The 27,169-nt window shown below is 55.3% G+C and overlaps 8 protein-coding genes across 8 annotated transcripts; 5 read left to right on the forward strand and 3 right to left on the reverse strand.

Annotated features, from left to right (window-relative positions):
* Positions 1 to 1,470: 1,470 nt before the first annotated feature.
* On the reverse strand, positions 1,471 to 3,960 carry BZA05DRAFT_439982 (uncharacterized protein; the record flags this gene model as incomplete). Its single annotated transcript, XM_051486565.1, has 4 exons — positions 1,471 to 1,590; positions 1,656 to 1,877; positions 1,966 to 2,825; positions 3,813 to 3,960. 4 exons carry the CDS (start codon positions 3,958 to 3,960, stop codon positions 1,471 to 1,473), a joined length of 1,350 nt encoding a protein of 449 aa, XP_051343916.1.
* Positions 3,961 to 5,071: 1,111 nt separating this feature from the next.
* On the reverse strand, positions 5,072 to 5,537 carry BZA05DRAFT_380823 (uncharacterized protein). Its single transcript, XM_051481926.1, has one exon. The coding sequence runs from the start codon at positions 5,475 to 5,477 to the stop codon at positions 5,250 to 5,252; it is 228 nt and encodes a 75-aa protein (XP_051343917.1). The 5' UTR covers positions 5,478 to 5,537; the 3' UTR covers positions 5,072 to 5,249.
* A 1,751-nt stretch (positions 5,538 to 7,288) lies between these two features.
* Positions 7,289 to 8,333, forward strand: BZA05DRAFT_317179 (phosphatidic acid phosphatase type 2/haloperoxidase; the record flags this gene model as incomplete). The annotated part of the gene is made up of 4 exons (XM_051480398.1): positions 7,289 to 7,314; positions 7,390 to 7,764; positions 7,837 to 7,964; positions 8,035 to 8,333. Coding segments are annotated over 4 exons (828 nt in total), but the record flags the coding sequence as incomplete, so codon positions are not given.
* Positions 8,334 to 8,618: 285 nt separating this feature from the next.
* On the forward strand, positions 8,619 to 9,333 carry BZA05DRAFT_380830 (uncharacterized protein). The gene has a single exon (XM_051481927.1). The coding sequence runs from the start codon at positions 8,923 to 8,925 to the stop codon at positions 9,226 to 9,228; it is 306 nt and encodes a 101-aa protein (XP_051343919.1). The 5' UTR covers positions 8,619 to 8,922; the 3' UTR covers positions 9,229 to 9,333.
* A 416-nt stretch (positions 9,334 to 9,749) lies between these two features.
* On the forward strand, positions 9,750 to 15,740 carry BZA05DRAFT_380832 (uncharacterized protein). The gene is made up of 3 exons (XM_051481928.1): positions 9,750 to 10,734; positions 10,794 to 14,191; positions 14,247 to 15,740. Exons 1-3 carry the CDS (start codon positions 10,084 to 10,086, stop codon positions 15,628 to 15,630), a joined length of 5,433 nt encoding a protein of 1,810 aa, XP_051343920.1. The 5' UTR covers positions 9,750 to 10,083; the 3' UTR covers positions 15,631 to 15,740.
* A 1,177-nt stretch (positions 15,741 to 16,917) lies between these two features.
* BZA05DRAFT_215 (cytochrome P450 oxidoreductase) lies at positions 16,918 to 19,393 on the forward strand. Its single transcript, XM_051479644.1, has 5 exons — positions 16,918 to 17,077; positions 17,160 to 17,480; positions 17,552 to 18,501; positions 18,574 to 18,708; positions 18,758 to 19,393. Exons 2-5 carry the CDS (start codon positions 17,255 to 17,257, stop codon positions 18,959 to 18,961), a joined length of 1,515 nt encoding a protein of 504 aa, XP_051343921.1. The 5' UTR covers positions 16,918 to 17,077; positions 17,160 to 17,254; the 3' UTR covers positions 18,962 to 19,393.
* Positions 19,394 to 20,651: 1,258 nt separating this feature from the next.
* Positions 20,652 to 21,590, forward strand: BZA05DRAFT_380838 (uncharacterized protein). Its single transcript, XM_051481929.1, has 2 exons — positions 20,652 to 20,920; positions 20,987 to 21,590. The coding sequence occupies exons 1-2, from the start codon at positions 20,776 to 20,778 to the stop codon at positions 21,352 to 21,354; spliced, it is 513 nt and encodes a 170-aa protein (XP_051343922.1). The 5' UTR covers positions 20,652 to 20,775; the 3' UTR covers positions 21,355 to 21,590.
* A 2,734-nt stretch (positions 21,591 to 24,324) lies between these two features.
* BZA05DRAFT_380842 (quinate permease) lies at positions 24,325 to 26,912 on the reverse strand. Its single transcript, XM_051481930.1, has 4 exons — positions 25,966 to 26,912; positions 25,530 to 25,903; positions 24,634 to 25,447; positions 24,325 to 24,565 (listed from the first exon to the last, which is right to left on the reverse strand). Exons 1-3 carry the CDS (start codon positions 26,504 to 26,506, stop codon positions 24,737 to 24,739), a joined length of 1,626 nt encoding a protein of 541 aa, XP_051343923.1. The 5' UTR covers positions 26,507 to 26,912; the 3' UTR covers positions 24,325 to 24,565; positions 24,634 to 24,736.
* Positions 26,913 to 27,169: the final 257 nt, after the last annotated feature.

Raw genomic sequence — 27,169 nt, forward strand, 5'->3', positions numbered from 1 at the left:
ATTCTTCCTTCACTACCAGAGCTTCTGTCTGAGAGGCGTCTTGAGAAACTTGGGGCTTCAGTGAAGCAGCTTGATGGGCCATGGAGGTTGATGGCACCGTCGTTTGCGTTATGAATTGGCCCAGCACTGTTGAGTACACCACCTGTGGAGCTCTTGGATAGGTCCTCTACGGTACAGGCAACAGCTGCGAGACTGGCTTTGTACCAGCCACTGATGAAGGCGCGTCCCCACCAACGAGCTCTAGTGATTCTGACTGTGGGTACACGTTGCTAGAGGCCGCTCGATTCTGATTCCGAGACTCATCGGGATGGATAGGCGGCGGCGGTCGCAACTGTGGTTGGCCCTAGTACTGTTGAATCCGGTGATGTGGATACGGGGGATTTTGTTCATTGTGACCATATTGCACTTCCTGTTCCGATCCTCGACGAAACAGTTCCGGCTGGTACCCACCTCCCTGCGGTCCATATACCGGGTACGGGTGTGCATTTTGTTGCGCCTGGTATTGTTGCACGTTGTGATATTGATCTTGATGATGTTGGCCATGGAGGTGCTGGCTCTGTCCCTGCCAATGGTGGTTTTGGGTGTTAATCGGGCCGTTGGGGCGCATATTGCCTGAGTAATCCCAAGGAGAAATCCCGCTCTGCATGACTCCGAGTTGCATCATTGGTGCCGATGCATTGGGCTGTGAGTAATAGGGCAAATGACCCAGCCATGGAGACGGAACCGGCTGCGGATGTTGCGTCACTAGGGCTGGTGGATTTGACACCAGACCGTCTCAAACGGGCAACTGACGTATGGGAAGAGAAGGAAAGGGAGGAGCAGGCAGGAATTGGTCTCCCGGTACCCAGACGATACCACCTACTGCTGCCTGAGAATCGTCCACAAATTGCAGTATTGCTGGCCGCGGGCACCAAAGAGATTGATTATTGTCTGGGGGATAGGGGACAGGAATGTTTGGTACGTTTTGGTTATAGCCATAGCCTTTCTCCGATTGCTCTCGATGCCACTTCTTTGACTTTGCGTTCGTAGGTCGTCTAGCCCTCTTTCTGGGCGGTGTAAATGTTGGTATCTCTTTGTAGGGACCTGGCGTATGACCCTGTGGCGTCGTATCTGTGCGATTCTTCTTCGCACGGGGATCCCTCGAAAAACCGTCCTGAGGTGGTTGAACCGCTGATTTGCTTGTAGGTCGCAGGTTAGGCTGGGTCCCGGAGTGCGACTGGAGTAAGTCTGCGGGTTGGGATGCTCGCTGAGTATCCGAAACATCGTCAGGTTGTGCTACCGGCTTAATTGTCGTATCTGTGCGATTCTCCTCCGCACTGGGATCCCTCGGAGAAACGTCTTGAGGTAGTTGAACCGCAGATTCGCTTGTAGGTCGCAGGCGAGGCTGGGTCCCGGAGTGAGACTGGAGTACGTCTACGGGTTGAGGGGCTCGCTGAGTATCCGACTTAGCAATAGGTTGTGCTTATCGGCTTAGTTGTAGACAGAGGCGTGGTTCGGGGTGAAGGCTTCGCTGCGGGCCTCGTCCCTGACCGAGGCGGCATTTCCTATGCTGCTCTTCGGGTTGCCGGTTTGGCCAGTCCAATAGCGACCCTATTCGTCAACTCAGAAGCGGGCTTCGGAGCAGGCTGAGAAGGATGTTGAAATGCCGAATCGACCATGGGCCGGCGAGCAGGATGATTATTTGGTTTCGTTGGTGCCTGGGTTATCCGTGAAGGTGAAGGCTGTGGTGTGGCTTGCGACTTGAGCTGAGCAATGTCAGGCGCGCTTGACGATCCCATGCTCGTCCCAGGCAAACGCGGAGGCGCTTTAACCAATCCTACCAGATTCTCGATCGGAGCGTCTGTCGTTGATGTTTGTGCGCCATCAACAGGTGCAGCCTAAATACATCGTCAGTTCATACCTCTTACATTGTAATCTAGCTACTTACTCCAGAAGAAGGAATGGAGCCCTTTTTAAAAAGGTTACCGCCACGATATTCTCATTGCGCGTTCGACTCGAATCCGAAGGGCTTGCGGGTAATGGTAGTTTCGGGAGGTGCTCGGTTGAAGTTGATCCATTGGTTTCCAAACGCGATATCTGCGAAGGAGTGACATCCATATCTCCGTTGTTGGGCTTCACTACCATGTCCCTCTGTACTGTAGTCGGCGAATGCAAAGCATGTCCTTTTATCTGCAACAGCTGCTTCTTCGTACCCAAATTCTTAAAGTCAACGAACATTCCCGGTTGGTGCTTCGCCATCCTTTTCTTTGCTTTCGCGGCCTCCTTCTGTTTTTTCTTCTCCTCCCTCTCTTTGGCCAACAATGCCTTCTTCTGGATTTTCCTTGCCTTGTTGAGACGCCTTTGACGTTGTTTTTCCAACTCTTTCTCCATAACCTTCCGCCGCTGCTCGTCGTCATTTGCCGAGTCTTCCTTGGGCGTTCCTACAAGTCTTTCCGTATCTGAGTCCGGAAGAGAATCTCCTTCGGACGCTACACTTTCAGCCTTCCTTTGCGTCATCCATTTCTTGCGCCAGATCTGCCTCCCTACTATACGAGCCTTAAGCCAATATGCTATCAACTCCAGAGGAAAATATCCTCGGGACGCTTCACTCTCAGCCTTCTTTAGCGTCATCATTTTCTTGAGCTGGGCCATAAGACCCAATGCTAACTCCCCCGACCATTCATCTTCCTCCAGTTTCTCCTCCACCGGCCGAAAACCGGCGTGTATCCGACGAATTCCCGAAGTCACTCTATCTTCCGAGTGCGGGCCTAGCAGATCCACCTTTTCCGCTTCGCGAGCAGCCTCCTCCAATTGTCCGATCAATTCTGTCGCCTCACGTAACTTCTCTGCCACCGTATCATCACCAAGATATTTCGATACAAAGCGTTTCGAGCCATCTCCTGGACAACGCCGGCCGCCTCCTCCATCTCACGAACAGAATTTTCCAAGGCTTTTGCATATTTCATCTCACAATACCTCTGTGCTGGTTGAGGGCTATCCGCCGTCGCCTCCTCCATCTCGCGAACAGAATTTTCCAATGCTTGGGAAAATGTCTTCTTACGGGACCTCTCTGCTTGTTGAGTGCTGTTTGCCACCTGGGAGAGGGCCGTTTCTTTGGTCTTTTGCTGGCGCTGTAAAGCCTTCTCCGTTTTCCAGAGAGCAGCCTTTCCCCAGTTTTTGTCCTTGACCGCTGATAATGGCCTACCCCCACTGCAATTTACTGAGATTTTCCGGTTCGGAGGCCTGAATCCCCTGGGCTGGGACCCGCGTGATTGGGGATGGGTATTCAGTGGGTTGAGTCAGAACCGTGTCTCTGGATCCCACTTCCTGGCCGGGGAGTCGACTTGGTGTTGTGCCTGTAGATTCATCCACCGTAGGGTTCCTCTTCCCCTTCCTGTTCTTTTTCTTCGTGTTCTTCGTCTCTGTTGGTTTCATCTCCGCTCCGTCGGTCTTCTCGGGGGAAAAATTTCTGTCCGTCAGCCTAGGGATGGGGGAATATCCTGCCACCAGCTAACCCAAGAGGTTCAGAAGATTCCCGATCCCCGGGCGCTGGCTTCGTTGTCGCCTCGCTTCTTCGCCGTCAGTACAGTACTCGACTCCAATCCCAGCCCCGCCAGCACGCTTACCAACATCTGCCCTCAATTGTGCTAGATATCCACTGTATTTCGATTCAGCCCGCTTCTTTACCCCGCCGGCTTCTTCCAACCTTTTTCCGGTTTCCGGAAGCTGCTCACGCTTCGGAACGTGCAGAAGGTGTCTATGCGTCCCACGGGCACGATTGTTTACACCTAAGCGGTGTGTGGCCGGTACATGCGGTCTACCGGATGGAATACCCTCGGCGGTCGTAGGATTACTGTCAATCTCCGCCATGGTCGGTGTAGATGTTCCGGATTCCGGCAGGACCGCTTCCGTGGCCGCAACGTGAGAGCTTGGTGGTAGGTTTCCCGGTGTAGGAACCGCCGCTGCAACCGCATCGACCATTGCTGAGGGAGAGGGGGCTTCCATGTCCGGAGTGGAAAAGTCCGAGGAGTCGTCCGTCTCCCTCCTCCACGGGAGGAGGTGAAGTGGTTACTGACCGGATTTTTTCCATGTCTGCAGCTGGCGAATTCGGTGAAGAGTTCGTTTCCTGGATGGCTGGCGGGGTATAGGGTTATCGTACCGGCAACAGACAAAGAGATGAGCGCGGTATGGCCGTGGATGTGGCTTTAAACGTGCTTGTATTTGTGCAATAGGGCTGGATTGCGGAAATCCAGGGTGTGCGATTGTAGATTGAGGAAACGGATGAGGAACTAGAGATGGCAAAGGACAGATGGGCGAGAGCAGGCGAGAGCGGGCCAAAGTAAGGAAGAGTGTGAGGTTTATCGTTTGCCCGGTCCATTATGGTCGTGCATGGACGGCCCCACGATGGCCATGAACGGGAAACATTTCATTACAAGATACAAGAAATCAGATAGAGATAAAGTTTGCAGCCGTCCATACAAGCTATAAGTAAATCCTAAAGCCTCCGGAGAGGCCAAACCTGGCCTCTTTGGGTACTTTTGGATGGTCGACATCGTCGAAATCCCAAGGTTCGGATCTAAATCTAGCGAACAGTTGTCTCGGCCCTGGACTGCCTTCGGGCCCAGCCAGGTAGACCAATGGAACCTGGAGACGCTGATCTTGGCCCTGGCCTACGTTCGCAAACAATCAGACCCAACCGCTCTACATACTTCTCGGAGATATTGTCGAGATGCTACATACGCTCCGCCAGGGCATGCCTCGCCAGCATGGTGCCACAAACACGAAATGCCCGACCAACCCGTATTTCGGTACGGACGGCCCGGGAAGAAGTCGATTGTAGGTACGTAAGCTCTCAAAGCTTAGGTAGTCTCGAGATGGAGCATACGAAAGAAAACTTTGACGTTTGAATAAAGTTCTCTTGATAGAAATCCGGAGAAAGTGCGAGAGTATGTATGTTTGGGGGGGATCCGCAGTTTTTTTCTTTCTTTTGGTTGATCATGATTAAGTCCGACCTTGCGTAGATCACGGTGGATCCGTATCTGTTTTGTTTTGTTTTGTTAATTATTTGGGAGGATCCCGAGTCGAAAGTGGTGTCAAAACTGGCCACAAAGAGTGATATCTCATGCAGCTCTCCCATGCGAGTCGGGGCCACGTACTCTACTCTACATACACATGTGCAAGGTAGGGAAGTAACCATGTCCTACATGCTCTACACAGTCCACGATCCAGGCACAGGACCCCCGCAATCTCGCCTCAGATCTCCCGCCATTTCACCTCGGGCAGCGCCCAGCACAAAGTTTGAGCGGCGGTTCACAGCTTGATTTACTCACATACCCATCCAGAGAGCACACAAACTTCAACTTCAACGGGACGAGCGGCCTCGGCGAGAACATGGCGCTCGACTCAGCCCCGAGAAAAAGCAAAAGGATGAGGGGGATGTGCGGGGGCAGGCAGCACGACACGCGGTCCCGAGTTCGAGCTTGTACTACCCAGTACATGCTGTCCTCGATCTAAGATGTCAAGCGCCGTGTCCAGCGGGGATCCTCACCAGTGTGTCGCGACTCGCAAAGTTGGGACGGTGGTTCAAGGTTGTGTTGATGCGCGCAACATCATAGGTACTCTATCGACTTCGCTTGGCCTGCGGATTAGCTGTTTCAAGCAGTCCCGTCGAAACGTCCGTTGGAACTGGAGAAGATGGGCCTGGGGTTTCAGGTGACCAGCTGTGGCGGTGCTGGTGGTTCCGATCTTGCCGTGGCGCGTGCGTGAGACAATATTTGGTTCATCATCTGGCCAGGATGTCAAAGTTCCTCTGCCAACTAACTGCTATGGTAGGATCTGGTGGGGGCTTTCGGCGCGGGGGAGTCTCCGACACGCAAAGGCACGTGAAGTGATGATGATGAAGATTATATCTGTGCTTACGCGCACCGGTAGGCATATAGTACCTGCTATAGTGACTACCCGGTGCCTATAGTATGCCATTCTACTTGGTATCCTTCGAGGTCCACTCGCGGAGGAACCGTTGTTGAGGATGAAGCGAGGCGAAAGGGCAGCAAGACAGCGACGGTTCGGTCCGCCCCAAGACGACGGGTCCGGGCCCTTTCCAGAAAGCATCATACTTCTCTCGCTCTTCGCCGGCGTCGGTGCCGTGGCATGGGGTGCCTGTGCTGATCTATGGAAACAATATGGAACAATTTCCTTTCAAATCTCCACAGCCACACTCGACCACCTGCGTGTTAGTTAGCCGCTTCATGTGTGCTCTACATACCATGAGGATGGCGACCCACACAGCTGCGAATAATATGAATGCATGTCCGTGTGTGCTTTCTCATCGATCCACACACCCCTCGTACGGGACCCTTTCCAACATTACCATCCCTGTGAATGCCCCGTTTTACCAGCGGCGGCTCAAGAATACCAGTACCACTGTACATACCAGTCTTCACAGCGACCACTTATTTTCTATGTATACCTTGTACTTGCCTCCCCTGTGACTTCTAGATATCCATCACGCCGCTGTTCCGCTCGGTCACTCTCTGTGCGCTGTGTGCGTGCGTGCATCTCCCCACTACGCTCCATCTGACATCCTTCCCTTAGCGACAAGACTATGTTCTAATTCCATCCCAACCCACCACCTCCACCACCTCCACCACCACCACCACCACCACCACTCGACCACCACCACCACAAGTCTCACACACCACTACCAACATAACTCAACACACAACAAACTACCCTGCCAAGTGGTGCCCGCCGAGAAAACAGAAGACAAACGCGCTTCTCCGGAACATCTTCTTCTCACGCATCAACATTCTTCTTCTTCGACGACAGCATCGCCCGACAGACAGCCAAACCCCGACAGCAGAGTGACAACGCACAACACTCTTCTCGTTAGGACCCCAACCTCGAACACTCCGATCTTCGGTAACCACCGCCGCTGCAGTCACGCGGGCATCTATTCGCTGCCTTGCGACAACGTGCTGAACCCGAACCCGAACCCCCTACTTCGATCGCCTGTCTAGGCATCTCTTCCGAAGAACGAATCCGAGTCACAGATGGTTTCTCTACCGGCAACCATATATCGGGATAGGGGATGGAGACAGCGATGGGTGTTGTCGTGAGTTGGTCCCATCCTTATGCGGTGCTTCTGGCGAAGGACGGAAGCGAAGATCGAGCCTGAGAGAAGAGAAGAGCTGCATCGTCGTCTTGGCGATAACTCCCTCCATCTCCCCCTCCCCCTCGCTCTCACTCCCAGCTTCGGCTATTCATGCAGCAATGGCTTTACTAACTTGGGGTTCACGGGAACAATAGATACATCTTCGACTACGTGATAATAGTGTACGTTGACCTCGCTACACCTTGACCGGCACTTCCCCCCCGGTCGCTCGTCTGCGCTCTCGCTGACGGCTATAGACTCCTCGTTCTCGGCTTCTCGGCGCTAGATCTGGCAGAACCACACCACCAGCGTTTCTCGCTCAATAATGATTCCCTTCAATACCCTTACGCCGACCCCGAACGTATCTCGCCGCTCTGGGCCGGTGTGATATCAGTTCTCTTCCCGATCATTTGCATCGCCGTATGGAGCATGGTCATCGACGGAATGTACTCGCATCACAAGCCGCCGACCAACCGGTCTAGAATACTGAGCGGCCCTTGGCAGATGAGTGATAGGCTATGGGAGATGAATTGTGGTATTCTGGGATTGGGACTGAGCGTTGCTGGAACCATTTGCGTCACGGGCGCACTCAAGAATGCGACGGGCAAGCCGAGACCGGACATCATTTCGCGGTATGTCCCCCTGGGAAAGCGAGTGCTAGCAGCGCCAAGGCTAGAACACAACTGACGCTTGGGGAACGATAGATGCATTCCGCGTGAGGGTTCGAGAAATGCTGCCGTATGGGGTCTGGTCACATCGCAGATCTGCACCCAAACGAATCACCACGTCCTGAAAGATGGCTTCAAGTCCTGGCCTTCCGGACATGCCTCGAGTACACTCCCCCCCCCCCCCCCCCAAGAGGAAAAAAACCCCCACCTCGCATTAATACTGACAGAGCACAGCTGCATTTGCGGGTCTAGGTTACCTCTCCCTGTTCCTCGCCGGAAAGCTACACATCATGGACAACCGCGGTGAAGTCTGGAAGACGGTGATCGTCTTGATTCCGTACCTCGCCGCTTCGCTAGTCGCTGTTTCCCGTATCATGGACGCCCGTCACCACCCGTTCGATGTGCTCACGGGCGCTGCTCTCGGCCTCGGAACGGCCTGGATCTCGTACCGCCAGTACTTCCCGGCCATCTCCAATTCGCGTGCCAAGGGACGTGCATACTCCCGTCGTACTTGGGGTGCCGACACCCACGAAATGGGTGGTGGTGTCGAGCCCGTCTCCGCCGTTGAGTACACCAGTGCCTACAACCTGCGCAACATGGAGGAGGGACGCACCGCCTCTTCCGAGAGTCTGGAAAGCGAGGGAAAGACACGGAAACGGATGCCCGGTGGACAGCTTAGAGGGCCTCGACTGTTTACGGATGTGGGACAGGCACCGCAGGGACACCAGTCGGAGATCGAGTTGATTGCACCACAGCAGAGGCAAGGCAGCACTGCCGAGCTCTCGCCGAGCCGTGGGAATTGGCCGGCACAGGACAACAGCAACAACAGCAACAACAACAATATCAGAAACCATGATCATGACTACAGGGGTAGTGTGGATATGGGAGAGCGGGCTCGGAGGGCAGACGCCGAGAGTCCGGAGAGTGCAGGGCGGCCACTGAGACTAGGGGCGATTAGTCCACCGCCCGCTGGTCAGGGGTTGGATGGATAGGTCTAGATGAGTGGTTGTCCGAGGGGGTCTGGGGGAGGACGTGCGCGCTTTTTTTTCTTTTTTGTTTACATGTCTGGTGATTCGATCAGGGTGGCTGGTCCTCTTTACGAGCCTTCTTTTCGCATTTCAGATGGAGTCAATTCACGATGAAACGGCAGGCTATACCTCTCTCTCTCTCCGTTCTCCCTCACTCGCCATATCTTCAATCTTTCATGTCTCGCGTACTATACCACCTTCATCCTTGGGTTCTTTTCTGTCTGTTCTAGGGTTGTTCGAGGGGTCTGTTCTTTTTTTTTCCTCCCCAAGGATTCTGTGCATAGCAATATTTGGTGATTCGAGCAAAATGATGATACATTTTCTTTCCTTTCATCATTCCGTCCTTCCTTTCTTCTTCACTACCCAGCTATGCTGGAGTACTATATGTATGCTCTACTAGTATCAATAGGGCTGTCTCCATAGTAGAGTAAGTGTACTCTACTCCACTTCTCGACGTCTCCAATTCCTGTTTCGATCGTGATGAAATCTCTTCAGTAAAGCAAAGCGCCTGTATGTATGTAAGGCAGGCGGCGCACCCTCGCAAGTCCTCTTATCGTGCAGTTCGCTGCTCGCCAATGATAATGCTGCATCCCGGGCCGCCCCGCACTAAGAAAAGAAGACTCGACCGCCACCACCACCACCACCTCACGGCACCAGGCCAAACGCGGCCTGCGGGGCAAGAGCCCTGACAACTTCTTCTTCGAGAGAAAAAGAAAAAAAAGAGAGCGATTTAACAGAGCTCGCCCGCGAATTGCTCTGCTGGGTTTTATCGGTCCGAGGAAACTCAATTCAGTTCAATTCAATTCAATTGCTCCACGCGAGACAGTTATAGAAGTGAAAGTGAGAGCTCCAGAGCCTAGAGGTGTGTTTTTCTATACCTACATTGGGCTGGTTACCCCGCTCCCATCCATTCTATTTGGCTGTGCTTTGTGTGCTTTGTGTGCTTTGTGTGCTTTGTGTGCTTTGTGTGCTTGCTTTGTTGTGGGGTTGCTGCACGTTTCTTGGATTGAGCTCCAGTTCTTCCACCACCAGCAAGTCTGATCACCGCCCCCGCCCCGCAACCCTCATCTTCAACCTTCCCCGCATCAATCCCATCAACCGTCAAAGAGACGAAGAGAGTAGCAACTACTAACCTCCGCATCTTTCATCATCATCAGAACAACCCATCACACCACACCACATCATCAACGGGCCGGTCTTGCAGCAGCACATCAAGCAGCTACCTCACACGCATCGCGACCGACCGACCGCAATCATGGCCGCCGTCGCTGCCTTGGACGCCGCTGCCGCGAGCACCACCCCGCAAGAGCAACTACTGGACTGGTACAGCACGCGGCACCCGTTCCGCGTGAACCTGGTGGGCGAGTACGCGGGCTCCTCGCCGTTCATAATCGACGGCGACTCGCTGCTGCGGCACATCTTCTCGGACTCGCGGATCGACTTCTCGTCGGGCTTCCAGCTGCTGCACGCCGTCTACGCTGTCGAGCGCTTCCTCGACGACCTCACGAGGCGGAATTGTGTCTTCGATGTTGTCTTCTTCGAGCAGCATAGACGCGTGGCGGTCCCCGCGTGGAATAGGAGGGGTGCGTGGAAGTATGCGTTTGCTCGTGCGGTCGTCGTTAGGCATCTGCAGGCCCTGAAGCGGGAGGGCGATCGGTTCGTCTACAGGTTCAGGAGCGTGCGGGATGAGGAGTTTGTGGCGTGGCTGCAGGCGAGGCGGCCGTTGTTTGTGATGGCGCACGACGGAGAGGATATTCTCGAGGAGGGGATCCAGGAGGAGGTGGTGGCGGAGGGCAGCGAGTCGGCCGAGGAGTGGGAGGTCAAGGCTATGATCTATAGGTTTATGCATATGGGACGTGGGTATAATGTGGCGCAGATTAACAGTGTGATATTCTCCGACAGCAAGGTGTGTGCGCTCTGTGAGTGTGTTGTGGACGGGCTGCGGGAATGCTGACTTGTGTGTAGATCCTCGCCCTACTCCTCGAGGCTGGACTTCGACGTTCAGATGTCGAGTCGGGTGCCGATTCCATTGACACGGCGATCGTCGAGGGCGTCGAGTCGGCCGCGAAGGAGCCCTTGTCGCCACTAGAGTTTGAGAACGCCGACACATTCAACGCCCGCGAACGTCTGACGATCTACACACTCATCCGATTATTCAAAAACAACTCGGAGGATGTCGCCAAGTTTGCACCGATGGCGTCCGCATACCTCCTGCACACGGCGTTCCTGAACCACCTGTCGCTCGAGGAGCGGCACCTGTATGCGTCGGCCGAGGACTTGGACGACATCAATAAGACGGCAGATGTCGATGCGTTCCTAAAGTGGTTCTACGCCGAGGCTACGAGGGTTGTCGAGGACGACGAGGCTCTGCACATGCCCGAGACTGTGCCGCTGTGCGATTTCGTCGATGGACGGCTGCTACTGAAGCTCTTGGCGCAGAAGGTCGAGGTGCCGGAGGTGGTGGCCAAGGACTTCGAGAGGCTTGCCGAAGCCGTCAAGGCTGCTGTCGAGGACGATTGCACTCTCGAAATCGCTTCGCCTGTACTTGCTTCCGTCGAGAAGGAGCTGCCCCAGCCAGAGTCGCAGGCCCTCGTTCCCATCCTGCCCTTCAGCAACCCGCTATTCGACCAGCATCTCGAGAATATCAACATCGACGTCGATGTTCTCCCAGAGGACAACGAGTTCGACGCACAGGTCACCAAAGACCAGTACCGCCCGTTCAAGGCGAAGAAGCCGTTCAAGGAGGCCGAGAAGCCCGAGGCGCCCGTAAATGGTGGTTACCGGGTGGAACGGAAGCCGATGCTGAACAAGGGTGGTCGGTTCGCGATGGTGGATGTCCTCGAGAAGAAGCAACAGGGGAAGGTCCGCAAGAAGGATCAGATTAATATGGCTTCCATGCAACGGTACGCTGCTAGTTTGTCGGACTCGCTCGACGGAAGCTTGAACCAGAAGCTCATCATCTGTGATGACGCTGTCGGCCCTGCAAAGAAGGCGGTGCAGGGACGGCCGGTGAAGGGCAGTGCCAAGAAGGTGGAAAAGGCTGAGCCGGCGCCTGCCGCTACGGGTAAGCCGGGGAAACAGGTCAAGGCCGGCAAGAAGGAGGTGGTTGGAAAGAAAGAGGTGGTTGGAAAGAAGGAAGCGGCTGGAAAGAAGGCTCCCGTCCTGTCCAAGGCGGACAAGATTAAGGCCGAGAACGCGGAGAAGGCGGTGCTCAAGGAAGCGAAGTCGCTGCAGACATCGTGGAGGAACCTCTGCAACGAGATCAAGATCACCAAGGATCAGGATCTCGTCATCTCCCGTCTCGACGACCACCAGAAGAAACTTGCGAGTGTTGTTCCCAAGAAGGTGGCTGACGACCACGAGGGGCGTTTCATTGAGCTCGAGGTGCGGCTTTACAAGATCTGGACGCTGCAGAAACAGTGGATCGCGATGTGCAAGGCTGGCAAGAAGGAGGATGGATACAATACTGTTGCCGTGCTCTTCGACGAGGCCAGGAAGGCGCTGCAGAGTCCGGCTCTGTTCGCCGCTGCCAAAGCCATCATCCAGAATGTCTTCGCTGGACTGGGAATTGCGCTGCCACCTGCCAAGGACATTATCCCGGTGAAGAGGACCATCAACTTCACGACCACTTGGACCGGAAAGGTCGACACCGATGAGTCCAAGCTTGGTATGTCTTCGGAGGAGTTCCAGCTGATGTACTTTGGCCTGTACATGGATCGGAACATGGATTCGGCGCCGGATGACCGTGTTCCCTTCGAGCCCGATCTCTGGCAGAGACAGGTGCTGGACGAGATCGACGCAGACAACTCGGTGTTTGTCGTCGCTCCTACTTCCGCCGGTAAAACTTTCATCTCGTTCCACGCCATGGAGAAGGTCTTGAAGGCGGACGACACTAGCATTCTCGTCTACATCGCCCCGACCAAACCGCTAGTCAACCAGATCGCCGCAGAAGTCATCAGCCGATTTCGCAAGAATTACCGGCACGCTGGAAAGACCGTGTGGGCTATCCACAATGGAGATTACTTCACCAACAAGCCGACTGAGTGTCAGATTCTTATCACGATTCCGTCCGTGTTGTCGACCATGTTGATGTCCCCCATGAATGCCAAGAACTGGGCCCCCCGAGTCAAGCGCATCATTTTCGACGAAATCCACTCCATCGGTAACGCGGAGGACGGTGTCGTCTGGGAGCAGCTTTGTCTGTTGACTTCGTGTCCCATCATCGCGCTGTCGGCGACTGTCGGTAACGCGGATGAGTTCAGCGATTGGTTGTCGGCTACCCAGGGTTCGCTCGGTATCAAGTTGAACATGATCCAGCACAAACACCGGTACTCCGATCTGCGGAAGTTCGTCTACCACCCTCCGAAGGCTATCGGTGCCGAGAGGTTCACCGGACTTCAGAGGATGGCGAAGTACGGACAGATCGATGGAACGCCGGGCTTGAAGACTATCCACCCCGTTGCTGCACTTGTCGACCCTACCCATGGCATTCCTGACGATTTGGCGCTGGAGCCATCCGACTGCCTTAAGCTTTACCAGGCTATGAAGCAGGCGGCGACGCCGGAGTTCCCGATTTCTGCTGATATTGATTACAAGAAGGTTTTCGGTATCATTGGAAAAGTCATCAAGAAGGCCGACGTGGTCCTCTGGGAAGCACAGCTGAAGGCGGTTCTGAAGGACTGGATGTTGCAGGCTGACAAGTCGCCTTTCAACAAGGTTGTCGAGCTGCTGCAGACCAAGCAGCAGGCGACCGAGGATACGATCGATGTTTCCACAGCTTCGGAGCTCATCAAACACGAAAAGGCGCCGGAGGATCCTAGGCTCGCTAGGGAGGTGTACCAGGACTGCGATGTGGTCACACTTACACACCTGCGCGAGAAGACGCTTCCATTGCTGTCCAACCTCCATGCGGCCAACTCCCTACCTGCGCTCATGTTCTCGTACAGCCGTTCGCTGTGTGAATACATCTGCATCAACATCACCGAGCAGCTCAAGGAAGCCGAGGACCACTTCCGCCAGACGGATCCGAGATGGAAGGCCAAGATCCGCGAGTGGGAGCAGTACGTTGAGCGCCAGAAGAAGATGGGCAACAAGATGCGCAAGCCGAAGCCGGACGAGGGCATGACCAAGTCCGATATGGTTCGCGACCAGGCCGATACCGAGTCCAGCACGCTGGACAATTTCAACCCTGAAGACCCGCTGCCGGAGTTTTCGTTCGCCGACTTCAAGAGGTACAGTCAGTCTGAGTGGGATCAGGATCTGAAGAACTTGGAGAAGTGGGAGATGCCCTTGCAGCTGGTTGAGGCTTTCAAGCGCGGAATCGGTATTCACCACGGTGGTTTGAAGAGAGCGTACAGGCAAATGTGAGTGTACCTTCCTTATGGGAGTAGATGGATGGCATGGGCTAACTCTTGACAGCGTCGAGACTTTGTTCCGCAAGGGATACCTCCGCGTGATCATCGCTACTGGAGATTTGGCGATGGGTATCAACATGCCTTGTAAAACCGTCATCTTTGCTGGCGATCACACGCAGCTTACCGCTCTCAACTACCGCCAGGCTGCTGGTCGTGCTGGTCGTCGTGGTTTTGATCTCATCGGAAATGTCATCTTCCACGGTGTGCCACTGGACAGTGCGCTCCGCCTCATCAGCTCCAGGCTGCCGAAGCTGCGGGGTCACTTCCCTATGAGTACCTCGCTCGTTCTGCGGCTGTGCATCCTGCTCAGCAACTCGAAGGACTCGGAGCATGCTAAGACTACGATCAACACACTACTTCGCCAGCCTAGGCTTGTGATTGGCGCCGAGAGCAATCCCAAGCAGGTTCTGCACCATCTGAGGTTCTCGATCGAGTACCTGAGGCGGAAGAAGCTTCTTGGCGAAGGCGGCAGTCCCCTGAACTACGCGGCTATGGCAGGTCACCTCTATGCTTCCGAGAAGGGTGCCTTTGCGCTTCACACATTGCTCGTCGAGGGCTACCTGAGCACATTATGTAAGGACTTCGTGGGCGCAGACATCCGCGGCAAGGAGAAGATCTGCGAGGAGTTTATGCTGGTGCTGTCTCACCTGTTTGTTCGTCGCTACGTACAGCGTGGCCGCCACGGCGTGCGCCTACTCCCGCCGCTTCCCCAGGAGGCGCTCGACGTCATGAACGAGTGGAACGCTGAGACACTGGCTACATACACCACCTACGTCGAGACGTTTGCGAAGCAGTACTGTACCGACACCCCCGACGCCACTTTGCCGTTCTCGCAGAGCACCGTCGGTGGCAGTGGAGTGGACCCCGCCTCCGGACGCACCCGCGCTCGTTCCAACTTTGTAGCTCTCTCGGGCCACACCGATCGCTTCGCGTCGGTTAAGGACCTTTCCTCGTCGCTCCGCTCCGGCATCTTCTTTGAGGGTTCGGCAGTCCCCTCCCTCGGCTTTGGTGGGAACGCTCGCCTCAACTCGTTCCTCCTGGACTTTTACATCCACGGCGACACCAAAAAGCTCGCCGTCGAGAACCGCGTCACCCAGGGCGTCATCTGGTACGTGCTCAAGGACTTTTCCGACACGCTGGTGACCATCCGCAAGGGACTTATCGCGTGGATCCGCGACGGGCCCGGCGCGTACTTCGAGGTCATGTCGGGTGAGCGCGAGGGCGAGGAGGGCGTCGATGAGGTCAACGATGAGGAGATTGAGGACGAGATCGAGGAGAGCGAGATGGTTGAGGCTGAGGGTAGGCGTAAGGCTGTCACCGATGTGCTCCGCGTCCTGAAGGAGGTCCAGGGTAGGTTCGATGAGAAGTTCAGGCCGATTTATGCTTAGGATCGGATTGGGATCTTGTGCTTTCTGTGGGTTTGTGTTGTTTGTTTTTTGTGGTTGCCTTGTTACGTGCATGTTCTTTGATATGGGAAATCGAATTGTGTTGCTCGATATGTTTCTACAGTAAAGTTCTGATTGTGATGTTCTCCGTCAACTACCATCCCGCCATGGTCGAGGCCCTGTTACTAAACCGCTGTGCTCGTCTGGATCAATCTCACGTTCCTGGAATGCAAGCCCTCCTTGTATTTCGCACCTGTTTACACAGGCTCCCGGTAAAAAAAGGTTAGTTAGCCCTTTACGCCATGCAATATAATCTCCATTGATGATTGCACTCCCGGGATTCCGTGGCCACTGCCGATCTACTCTACTCGAGTAGGTAGTCTAGCAGGTAGGCAGTCCAGCAGCCTGCAGGTAGTTCCAGGTTCACCAACTGGTTACTGCAGAGCTGTGGCAACCGGCTACTCTACCGAAATGCAGCTCCTACCGTCGAGTCGTCGACGGATTAGGATTGGTGGGGTGGAAGCTTCAAAATTGGAGGAGGACTCGAGGAGTCGAGGGGGGATCTCTGAGTGATGTAGCTAGACGGCTGAGCTTTAAATGAGTCGCCGCCTAGCCCGGGGAAGCAGGGAATGTTGCGGAACTTGGAAGTGCACTTGGAATATGTAGGATCACACGCTCACTGAGTCCTGGCCCCAAGTTCCAACAAGCGGATTCCGACGGACTGATGGGTAGGTAAGTAGCGAATGCGAGTGTTCCTGATATTTGACACCTGACACATGTGCGCACTGCGGGGAATACTGGTAGATAATAGATTGCGTTTATCACGGATCGAACGGAAACTGCCACACTTCAAAGTCGAGAGATTTCGTGGAAGTGGTGCATGTGATATCACTCTTTCGAATACCCAAGTGACGAACGATGGGGGTATTTGCTCTTTTTACTGCCTCGGTATGCACTTTGGATAGTCAGTATGCGGAAATAAATTGATATTCTCTGAGCTCTGTCCGCCGTCCACCTCAGTGGCATCGTGGACATTGAGCGGACTGGGTCGAGAGCTCTTGCAAATACACACCTACCTGTTACCTACCTACATACGTACGATTCTCTTTCCGGAGTCCGAGCTGTTCTCCCGTACTCAGGTTATGCAGCTCTGATTGTCAACTTGCCCCACAATTTTTTTGCTTTTGTTTATTCTTGGCCGCATGCGGCTATCTTGATTCTCCCCATAATAACCAAGCGTGTGACCTCCAACGGTCCAAGTTCAACCCCAGAGCCAAGCGAGTAATGGGATATAACAACCACTTCACGACAGTCTCTCCACGACGGGAAATGCGATCGATATAGCCGTACTACTAGTTAGCGACGATCGCTCACTAGTACATCCGGAATTGTGGGGAAGTGGGGTAGTGGGGTACATTGCAGGCGGGTTGTGGGGACGCAGGAAGTTCCGGTAATTGTCCTTCGCCTGTAGACAGACATACAGTAGTTAGCACTCGTCTTGGTGGTATTAACAGCTCCTACTCCTACATAAGACACGAGATGATGCGGTACCCCATCTCGATTTCCCGAGTCCTCTGTAGACCGATTATCGATACCAGTACCCAGTCGGAGCATCCAAAAAATCAAGATGGCGCTCGAAGACCTACTCCGCTACCTCCTTGCACTGCCGCGCGGCCCTCTCCTCCTCCTGCTGCCACTGCTCATACCCATCTACAAGCTTATCCGCGCGCTCGCCGATCCGCTGCGGACCGTGCCGGGGCCTACTGTGGCGCGCTTCACTAGACTGTGGAAGCTCCGGGCGTTCTACAGGGGCGACTTTGAAAAGACCAATATCGCGCTGCACCGGAAGTATGGTGAGTAAATGATCCTGCGGTGATATTATGATGATTGGACGAGCGATTCCAATAGTGTGCACTGCGTCTAGGCAAGATCGTGCGCATCGCACCCGGAGAATACAGTATCGACGACCCATCGGCAGCCAAAGTGATCTACGGCCATGGCAACAACTTCGTCAAGGCTCCGTGGTACTACGCGTGGGGCTCTGTCGATCCTCACGCGGCCGACCTCTTCTCCGACCTCGACCCGGCACGGCACGCTATCCAGCGTCGCAAGTACGCGAGCGCCTTCTCGATGACCGCGCTGCTACAGATGGAGCAGTATGTGGACGGGTGCACGGAGCTACTGCGGCGGCGGTTCTCCGAGTTCGCGGCGTCGGGCGAGCGTGTGGATGTCGCGCATTGGCTGCAGTGCTATGCGTTCGATGTTGTTGGGGAGTTGACGGTGGGGAAGAGGTTTGGGTTTCTGGATAGCGGCGAGGATATTTCCGGGATCATCGAGGCGATCAACAGCTACCTGCGGTACGGCGCGCATGTCGGCATCTACCGGCGGCTGCACCCGCTGCTGAGCAGGGTCAATCAGTTCCTGGCGAAGGGGAAGGAGGGCGGTTTTGCCTTCATTGCCGTCTTCACGCAGAGGCAGATCGACGAGCGGCTGTATTCCGGGAAGGAGACGGGACGACAGGACTTTCTTACGCGGTTCCTCGGACTGCAGGCGCAGGACCCCGAGAAGTTTACCTGGGCCGATGTGATGGCGGGGTGTACCACGAACATTGGTGCTGGGAGTGATACCACGAGTATCTCGCTGTCCTCGGTGGTGTACAATCTCTGGCGCCATCCTGAGTGCCTGAAGAAGTTGAGGGAGGAGCTGGATGGAAAGGTTGACGGACCCGTGTCGTTCAGGGACGCCCAGGAGTTTCCGTATCTGCAGGCCGTACTGAAAGAGGCGCTGAGGGTGCATCCCGCGACTGGGCTGCCGCTCGTCAGGGTTGTGCCGAGGGGAGGCGCGATGTTGGCTGGGCGATTCTTCAAGGAAGGGGTGAGCTGCAATCATCCGTTGTCACTCTGGTTCGTGCATCGCTGACTGGGAAAACAAATGTATCTACTGCAGACAGTCGTCGGCATCAATTCGTGGGTTGCACATAATAACAAGGTTTCCTTCGGTGCAGACGCCGACGGGTTCCGACCGGAGCGGTGGTTGGAGAGCAAGGAGAAGTCGATGTTCATGGACCGAAATTTCTTCGCCGTAAGTTTCAACCTCTTTCGGCCCCTCGCAATTCGGCTGACCTAATAAGTTCGGCATGGGCTCTCGTACCTGCATCGGAAAGCACATCAGCCTGATGGAGATGTCGAAGGTGATGCCCATGATTGTGCAGAATTTTGATTTCGAGTTTGAGGGGCCGTGGACGACGAAGAACCATTGGTTCGTCGCTCAGAAGTTTCGGTGTAGAGTGCTACTGCGCCGTGCGCAGGATCCAAGCGGAACGCTTCTAGGCTGATTGTATTGTTCCATGATCCATATGGTTGACGGTCAGGTGGTCTTTTCATAGGTCAATATATCCGTAACAATTTAAGGAACCGAGCAGGAGCAAAGGGGGCGGCGAGGGGAGCGGCAATGAGCGGCAGAGCGCTGGAGTCGCTGGGATCACTCCACGAAACCGAGAATGACAAGCATGGATCTACATACTCGCATTCCGTCCCTCCTTCCCTCCGAGTCAGACGGTAGCCGAACCGCGTGCTGAAACCGGGAATAGTGTTTCGTTTCCGTCGTCCTCCAACTTCCCAGTGCGTTGTGAGACGCCACTTCCGGACATGGGAATGTACATTCCCATGAGAATGAGGAGATCCGTCCAGCTAGTAAAGGGCAATGTTACTGGCGCCTGGCAAACAGGTACCGCGCCTAGAAATTAAGACATGGGTGACCGGTCAAGACTCAATTGCGCTGGCCCACTGACCAGTAGTTGCAAGTTGGAACACTTTGCACCGGCTCGCCGCTCGACGGAGACCCTCCATATGCATCCGCCGGACATCCTCCGGTCCATGGTCACGAATGCTATCGCCGCTGCGGAAATCTTAGTCGCTCCACCGCTCCACCGGTGACCGGAGCCATTGGAGGTAGATACATACCGGTACTCTATGCGAGGCTGGGTGGTGCATGCATAAATATAGCCCTTTAACTACCACCCAGGTACCACCTAGCACCGGTAGTATGTAGATTCACCAGGCTCCAGCACTCTGGAGTCCAATCTCCGCCTAAGTAGAGTATGTAGGTGCGCGGGTGGGTGTGGCGCAAATAGGGCTGCAAGGATCCTAGCCACGCGCGATCTTCACCGGGCGCGCGCCTCCCAAGAAACCTCCGGGCTATCTATGTATCAGTACGTAGCCGATAGTTACTCACTGGAAGTAGCTATTCTCCTCACCACAGCACCCGCGCGGAGCTGGTACCTATGCTAGGAAAGGCTGGGTTTGTGGTCGCCATAGTCTACCAAGGCCGTATGCGACAATAGGTAAATCGATGTTCTCTCTCTCTCCCTTCACCGCGGCGATTCGGCCTCTTTCAGTGGCGCTGAATCCGAGACACCCAGGTATCGGTACATGGTAGGTATAGCACGCACTTCACGATTAGTTAGCGAGGAATATCCACTGACAGAGAAGAGATCAACCGAACTTATCTATGCACACTCTTTTGATTCGTCCAAGGAAGGCGCGAGACAAAAGCCGTGCCTCATCATCAAGCGCATGCGGCTGAGCCGTTGTTGTTCGGGTTCTCAGTCTCGATCGGTCGTGTGAGTGGCCCTTCGAAGTTCGTAGTCGATATTAGGTGTTGTCCGTGTTTGACTGCCCGCCCCGCTATTGGCGCAAGTATCGAGGAGGTGGCACGGTAGAGTCTGAATCAGTGACTCTGGACTTTGGACAGTGGGGCCTGGAGGGGCCAGGGCGGGATGGGATATTTTGGGCAGCTGAATGCGGGGGGCCTCGCGGATAGGGTCGCGCTGTCATACGTAGTGATACATCCACAACCAGCCAGCCAACCAACCAGCCCACCAACCACACCAGGAATCAGCAAAAGTGTCGAATCCAATCAGCTCACGGCATTCATGGTACCTGGACAGGTGCCTGTGTTCCGGTGAGCGGCAGGTGGCGGATGCACAAGTATAAAGCACCCCTCCACCCCCCTTTCCATCTCGTCGTCAGAAACCCGCAGCAGATCCGCACAGTAACCTCGCTCACCTCATCCATCCACGAAGCGAAAAAAAATACAAGAAAACAAAAAAAAAGAACCCGATATCAAGTCGATCACCAGAACGCAAATATGCAACTCTCCTTCACCGTCGCTACACTCGTCTTCTTCGGCACCACTGCGCTGGCAGCAACAGCCGACGTCATGGGCTGGACCGAGCGCGACTGCCGCGGCGAATCGATCGGCTGCATCGGACTGAACGAGAACCAATGCTGCAGTGCGTCGCATCCCACCCTCGCTCGTGCCGCTTATCGCGCAAATCACTAACACGCAGGACTCGTAGATTTCGGCAAAGCACTAAACGCGATCGCCTGGAACCTGCCGGCGGACACGCACGGCCGAGGATTCGCTGGCGAGGCCTGTGGCGGACAGCAGAGTGCGCCCGTTATGGGCGAGCAGTCGAATGCGTGCTACAACTATGCGGAACCGCTCAGGTCGGCGAGGTCAATAGCCGGCTCTCCGCTCAGTAAGCGGTGGGCTGGGAGGATCAAGAGGGACGGCGAGGATTGTGCCACGCCGAACCAGTACGCGTACTACGGCGACGATGGCAAACTGGTGACGAAGAAGATTACCCCGGAAAATGCGGTCGAGGTCTTTGGCTGGATAGAAAAGGGTCAGACGGACAAGCTGCACACGTTGGAAGCGTTCTAGGTGCTGGTTGGAGGTGTTCTTAGTTGGAATTGTTCCTGGTTTCAAGCGTTCTTTGGTTGGAAGCGTTCTAGGTGCTAGTCGGTCATGTATGTACGATGAGTTGGATGTGTAATGTGAATGAACTGCTATTCTGATACCCACTCTTCGCTCGTTCTCATTGCCAGTCACTCGGCCGAGAGCGATCTTTTTATGTGTTGAAACTTGAGACTGCTCCAGAAAGTTACAGCATTGACGGCAAATCATACTCTACTTTACTGGTATCGTTTGAAATTTCGTCCTATTCGTGCAACGCTCTCCCGTCTCTGACCACTCACTCGCCGATAAGATACGAATACGAAAAGTTCCGGGTCAACTGCGACGACAGTGATTCCGTGCCGACGATAAGATACCTAGACCGAGTACACATCAAGTAGCCGGCTTCCCAACCTCTATTCTCACTCGTCCCGAGGCCCGACTGGCCTGTGGATCGGTCCGCACATATCAAGATCGACGACCGTCCGCCATGGGGTTTTTCACGACGGGGATGCATTGCTAAGAGGCTCCGTGTACTCTACTATCTACCGGTGGTGGTCTGCCAACCCCCTCTCCTCCCAAAAGTCGCTCGTGAGTCGTATGATACGATTGCGAGGCCAATTGTGCTTGCTGTGTGAGTGTACTCTTGTCAACGGGTGCTACTCATCGTCCCGCAGTTCGTCTACTCTAGTGTAGTCGATTCGGTTCTGCTGGCGGAAGTCCGGTACTGACGGGAGCGAAGGAAGAGGCGGCTTGGCGTCATCGGTGAGCACCGGAGAGGGAAGACTTTGTTGAGACCTTGTTGGGACCCGGTAAGACCTGGTGGGACTTATGTGTTATGGGGGGCAGACCCGATGCAGACCGGATGCGGTCGTTCAATGTTTGTTTGTTTATACCATCACTATTTCTGTTCTTCCTGTTCGTCTTGCTTTTTTCTCATCATCATAGACCTTTCAAATTGATCGCGTTTTTTTGTCTCTCACCCGTTCTTGGGTCTCGCAACGGGTGCGCCAAACCCGGATTCCTGAGTCTGATTGACGAAAAAAGCACGCATACGGCGGAGAAGTACGCATACATCGGAGAAGCACGCATACGGCGGAGAAGTACGCATACGGCGGCGAAGCACGCATATATACGGCGGAGAAGGACACATGCGGCGAGAAGGACGCGGACGGCGGAAGAGACAGCGGACGGCATTCCGCCCCGACGAATCTCTGCTGCTACATACTGCTGCTGCTGCTGCTGTCGGTACACTGGCTCCGTGAGACAGCCAAACCTACGAACGCCATCTCCAGGACCTTCGCCGCTACGAATACGCTCGTCGACTCTTGATACAGAGACACCAACATCTATCAGGCAACGTTGATCCATCGTCATCTCCCGACGAGTCAACTTTTGACTCAAATCCGACTCCCGTAGAGTACAAGCCACCACGACGCCACAGTAAGCCCATCGGAGGGTGCGGTATTCAGCCCTGCCGCTCACCCCAGAAGATGAGATCCCCAGCTAGCCCAGACGACTAGATTTTGAGGAGGAGGAAGTCGATCTCAACCGACTCGCTCATATTATACGTGCAGCAGCACCCCCCCACAGGACTTCCTTAGTACTTACTTAGTACGGTCCATTGAACGCCGGACTATCGCCAAGACGCCCCGGCCGGCCGGCCACTCCCGCGCACTTTGCCGGAGGAAACCGACGTTCGCCGAGATGGCGCTTCGGCTCGGAGACACGGGTAGCTATGGCTCGGGCCGGGCGACAGCAGACGTGTATACTATAAAGCGCCGGTCCAACGGATGCTTGTCTTTGGGTAGACTACGGCAGGTACGGTATTACCCATCCGAAAGTACGGGACCTATTAATTGTAACTATAGGTTCAGTTCTCGCCACTAGCTAGGTGCGTCTCTAGTTACTCTATCTACTCTACACAAAAACCATCTTCGGCACTCCTTGCGAATCCGTCGGTTTACCTACCCACCCACCTACATGCACTCGAAACACGAAATATCACCCGCTGTTTCCGCGCTACTCCCCGTACGGACAGATACTCCACCCCAGAGTAATTACCAGTACGAGGTACTCTACACTCTGGGTAACCATTCGCCCCGGTCCGAAGCGCTTAGCCCCCACACATCTACTCTACTCTACCGCCCCACCACCAAAGCCGTGCGCAGCTCCGGCCGCGGTCGTCGTCGGTCGGGATCGGGCCGCCACCACCACCACCACCAGTCTCCCCAGTCCCCCCCAGTTTCCCCCAGCTTCCCCCAGTTTCCCCAGCCCCCGGAATGCTAACGGTAGTTATGCTCCCGGAATGCCCCCGGAACGCCAACGCGAACGCGAACGTGAAAACACGAGTGGCTGGTGGTGAGTCTGCGGACTCTGGGACTACCATACTCCGGAGTCTAGATAGAGGATCTGGGGATGCACCACGCGGCGCTGCTACATAACTACGGACTCGCAGGTGCAGTTGAACTACCGTATGTACCTAGGTGGTTGGCTGCCTCCCTCCGAAAAGAAGTTTCTTTTCCTCTTTCTCCCCTTCTTCCCTTCCCTTCATCCCTTCATCCCTTCACCGCGGCGCCGCCAAGGGCCTCGCTAGTCCCGTACGGCTTAGATAACCATTGGATCTTACATTTTCCGGCGAGTCACAGCGTTAGTTAGTTGGAACTTGGAACTTGGGGGAGTGGAGCGACGGAAGGGGCGACGATGCCTTGGACTGCTGCCGAGGCCGAGGTCGATGGGTGGACTCTGAACTCTGTTACTTGAGTGCTTGGCCACTGCACATTAGGTGGGTGGGTGGATGGTGGGTGTCAACGAATGCTTGTTGCTTTTTGCCCGTGGCGAATCTGGAAGGCGACTGTTGACGATGATCTCGACTTGACTCTGCCCGACATCCATCCTGTCCCCCTGCGAAGTTTTGATTAATAAAGTGCCGTTCTCTGTGGTGGTGGTGGTGGTGGTGGTGGTGGTGCCATGAGGGCAGGGCGGGGCAAGTACTCTACTTTACGTAGAAGTGAAAGCTTGAGGAAGGTGTGTTTTCCGGCTACCATCCCGCGTGTCACACTGTCACTTCATCGCATTGCCGAAGCGCAAACAAACGCAAACGATGTCTGTCCCGACGTCACGTCATGCCAGCCATGCACACAACAACAACCACCATGGTCCATGTATGGGAGGAATTCGCGATTCAGTTCATAAAAAGGTAGATAGATAGCACACTCATACATTAAAGTCGTCGCAGCAAACAAAAAATAACGCTTAAAACCGTAGTTTATCGCAACACCCACTACTCCACCCCGCATCCCCTCCCCTATGTACATACAAAAACACACACCCCCCCTCAGAAATCATCCAGCTCTATGGATAAACCCGTCTATTTGTTCTCAACGCGAACATCGCCCTTAACGTCCTCATCGCCGGAGTCGAAGCGACCAGTCTCGATATCACCACCGTCCATACCGTTCCTCGCACGGACCTCGGCCATGACGATGGCATGGGCGTTCCAGGGCTTGACGTCCTTGCCAAAGAGGCGGTCCATATCCTCGAGGGGCACACCCTTGGTCTCGGGGACAAGGAAGTATACGTAGGGCATGGACAGGAGCATGAGCGACGCAAAGAGCAGGTACACGCCGTAGCCCATGGCCGCAAACATCTGCGGCGTGAACCGCGAGATCATGAAGTTCCAGAACCAGTTGTTGGCTGCGCAGGAGGCCTGCGTCAGTGTGCGCACGTGCTGGTCGAAGATCTCGGCGTTGATCACCCAGGGAGTGCCGTTCCATGACGGCGTGTAGAAGGCGGTCCAGAGGTAGAAGAAGAACATCGCCACGATACCGCCGGAGCTGAGTTTGGTCGTGGGGTTCTCGGCCGGCTTGGCGATCGCGATGTACGCGCCGACCGCGTACATGCAGAGTCCACCACCGAGGGAACCGATCAGGAGCATCATCTTGCGTCCGGCGTTGTCGACAAGGACCAGAAGCCAGACCAGGGTGATCACGGTCTTGATGACACCGAAGATACCGGTGGTGAGGAGACCGGCGGAGGTGCCGACGACACCGATGGAGCGGAAGACAGTGGGGGAGTAGTACTAATCGCGCAGTTAGTTTCTGGTGCTACGGAGGTAAGGTATGGGATTATTTGGGGGGGGTGGGGGGGGGGGGGGTGCATACGTTGATGGCGTTGATTCCGGAACCGTTCTGCCAGATGAAGAGGGATCCTCCGAGAAGCAGACGCTTGATGAGCTGGGGGTTACCGAAGACGGCCTTGAAGGGGGCCCAGAAGCCGTCGCCGACGGTGGCGAGTTGCTCCTCGTGCTGGCGGTCCATGGCGGCAACCTCCTCGATCAGGTACTCGTGGTCGATGGGCAGGTTGCGGACCCACGACAGGTTCTGCAGCGCCTCCTCGCGCTTGCCCTTGCTAAAGAGCCAGCGGGGGGACTCGCGGATGAAGAAGCAGCCGACGGCCATGAGACCGCCGGGAATCAGCTGCACGGCGAAGGGGACGAGCCATTGGGTGCGGTCGGAAGGCATGCCCTGGTTGACACCTATTTTTCGGCAGAGTTAGCGGGATGAAGCAGCGGAGCGGGGGATATCAGAGGGAACAAACCGTAGTTGATCCAGAAACCGACGAGACCACCGATTTGCCATCCGAGTTCGTAGAGACCGACCAGACGACCACGGATTGCGGGGGGAGACAGCTCGGCGATGTAGATAGGCGTCAAGTTGGAAGCGCAACCGATTCCGAGACCGGCGATGACACGACCACCGTAGATGAGACCGAGACCGCGGGCGGAGTCGGCGCCCAACATCATTGCGGCGCCGATGACGAAGATGAGACCAGCGAACATGAGACCCTTCTTGCGGCCGTACAGCTGGCCGATGGGGTAACCCATCAGCGCACCGAAGAAACAACCGGCTTGGTACGTCGACACGATGTTGGCCGACAGGAAGTTGACCTCCGTCTGCGCCATCTTGTCGAGGCCGAACTCGCGGCGGAACGAGGGTAGCGCGATGGTGCCGCCGATGAAGGCGGAATCGTAGCCGATGGTGACGGCGGCGAACGCGGCTACCGCCGACGAAAAGTAGACTCGCCAGTTGTAGACATTCTGAGGCGTTGGCCGATCTTCGACTTTGGCGAGGATACCCATTGCTGCTTGCTGCTTGCTGCTGCTATGTTCTTCTTCTTCTTCTGTGATGCTCTGGGAGGGAGACCAGGTTGAGCTGCGAGGACACTGAGCGGAATGGAAAGAGGAGGGGAGCAGTCATCCTTATGTATGCGAGCGAGTGTGCTCGCGCATCCCATCCCCACTGGCAAAAAATCTTTCCATCTAGAGTAATTAGGTGCTGTAGCGCGGGTGAGGGTTGCAGGACTGGATGGATCCCAAAACCAGTGTGTGTCTCCCCCCAGAAGCTAGCAGCAGGGTTAGTTGGTTACCCCGGACCAACGGTGACATTCCCCACAACTTCGTCTGGATGAAGGTTTCTCCACATGGCTGGCCCACTCCGGGGGCGAGGGAGGAAGGCGGGTGGGGGGGAGGGGGTGGAATTACTCTGGTCGTCTAGCCCCCCCTCCCCCGCCCCCCAGTCGACAATTTCGCGACCGTGGGCTCGCCGTAGCGGAAGAGCGGAGGCTCGCTTGTTGCTGTTTTTCCTTTTTCCCCCATCCCTTTCCTTGGTCCCGTCAGCAGGGTTGGGGGAGGATCTGGATTACAACTGACCGCGCAGCATGAGCGTTTCGGAGGATGGTGGTTTCCACCACTCAGGTGCGAGATAGATCGATAGCTCCGACCGAGTGGCGGATCAACAAAACG

This window comes from Tricharina praecox (assembly GCF_024521635.1).
Source record: "Tricharina praecox strain CBS 144465 chromosome Unknown BZA05scaffold_1, whole genome shotgun sequence".
NCBI lineage: Eukaryota > Fungi > Ascomycota > Pezizomycetes > Pezizales > Pyronemataceae > Tricharina > Tricharina praecox.

Coding starts and splice junctions, on each gene's coding strand:
- BZA05DRAFT_380823 (XM_051481926.1), bottom strand. CDS start 5,477: ATGTACTGGGTAGTACAAGCTCGAACTCGGGACCGCGTGTCGTGCTGC.
- BZA05DRAFT_380830 (XM_051481927.1), top strand. CDS start 8,923: ATGGAGTCAATTCACGATGAAACGGCAGGCTATACCTCTCTCTCTCTC.
- BZA05DRAFT_380832 (XM_051481928.1), top strand. CDS start 10,084: ATGGCCGCCGTCGCTGCCTTGGACGCCGCTGCCGCGAGCACCACCCCG. Junction 10,735..10,793: donor TGATATTCTCCGACAGCAAG/GTGTGTGCGCTC, acceptor ACTTGTGTGTAG/ATCCTCGCCCTACTCCTCGA. Junction 14,192..14,246: donor AAGAGAGCGTACAGGCAAAT/GTGAGTGTACCT, acceptor AACTCTTGACAG/CGTCGAGACTTTGTTCCGCA.
- BZA05DRAFT_215 (XM_051479644.1), top strand. CDS start 17,255: ATGGCGCTCGAAGACCTACTCCGCTACCTCCTTGCACTGCCGCGCGGC. Junction 18,502..18,573: donor GGCGATTCTTCAAGGAAGGG/GTGAGCTGCAAT, acceptor TATCTACTGCAG/ACAGTCGTCGGCATCAATTC. Junction 18,709..18,757: donor TGGACCGAAATTTCTTCGCC/GTAAGTTTCAAC, acceptor TGACCTAATAAG/TTCGGCATGGGCTCTCGTAC.
- BZA05DRAFT_380838 (XM_051481929.1), top strand. CDS start 20,776: ATGCAACTCTCCTTCACCGTCGCTACACTCGTCTTCTTCGGCACCACT. Junction 20,921..20,986: donor GAACGAGAACCAATGCTGCA/GTGCGTCGCATC, acceptor CAGGACTCGTAG/ATTTCGGCAAAGCACTAAAC.
- BZA05DRAFT_380842 (XM_051481930.1), bottom strand. CDS start 26,506: ATGGGTATCCTCGCCAAAGTCGAAGATCGGCCAACGCCTCAGAATGTC. Junction 25,904..25,965: donor CGGTTTCTGGATCAACTACG/GTTTGTTCCCTC, acceptor GCCGAAAAATAG/GTGTCAACCAGGGCATGCCT. Junction 25,448..25,529: donor CCGGAATCAACGCCATCAAC/GTATGCACCCCC, acceptor CTGCGCGATTAG/TACTACTCCCCCACTGTCTT.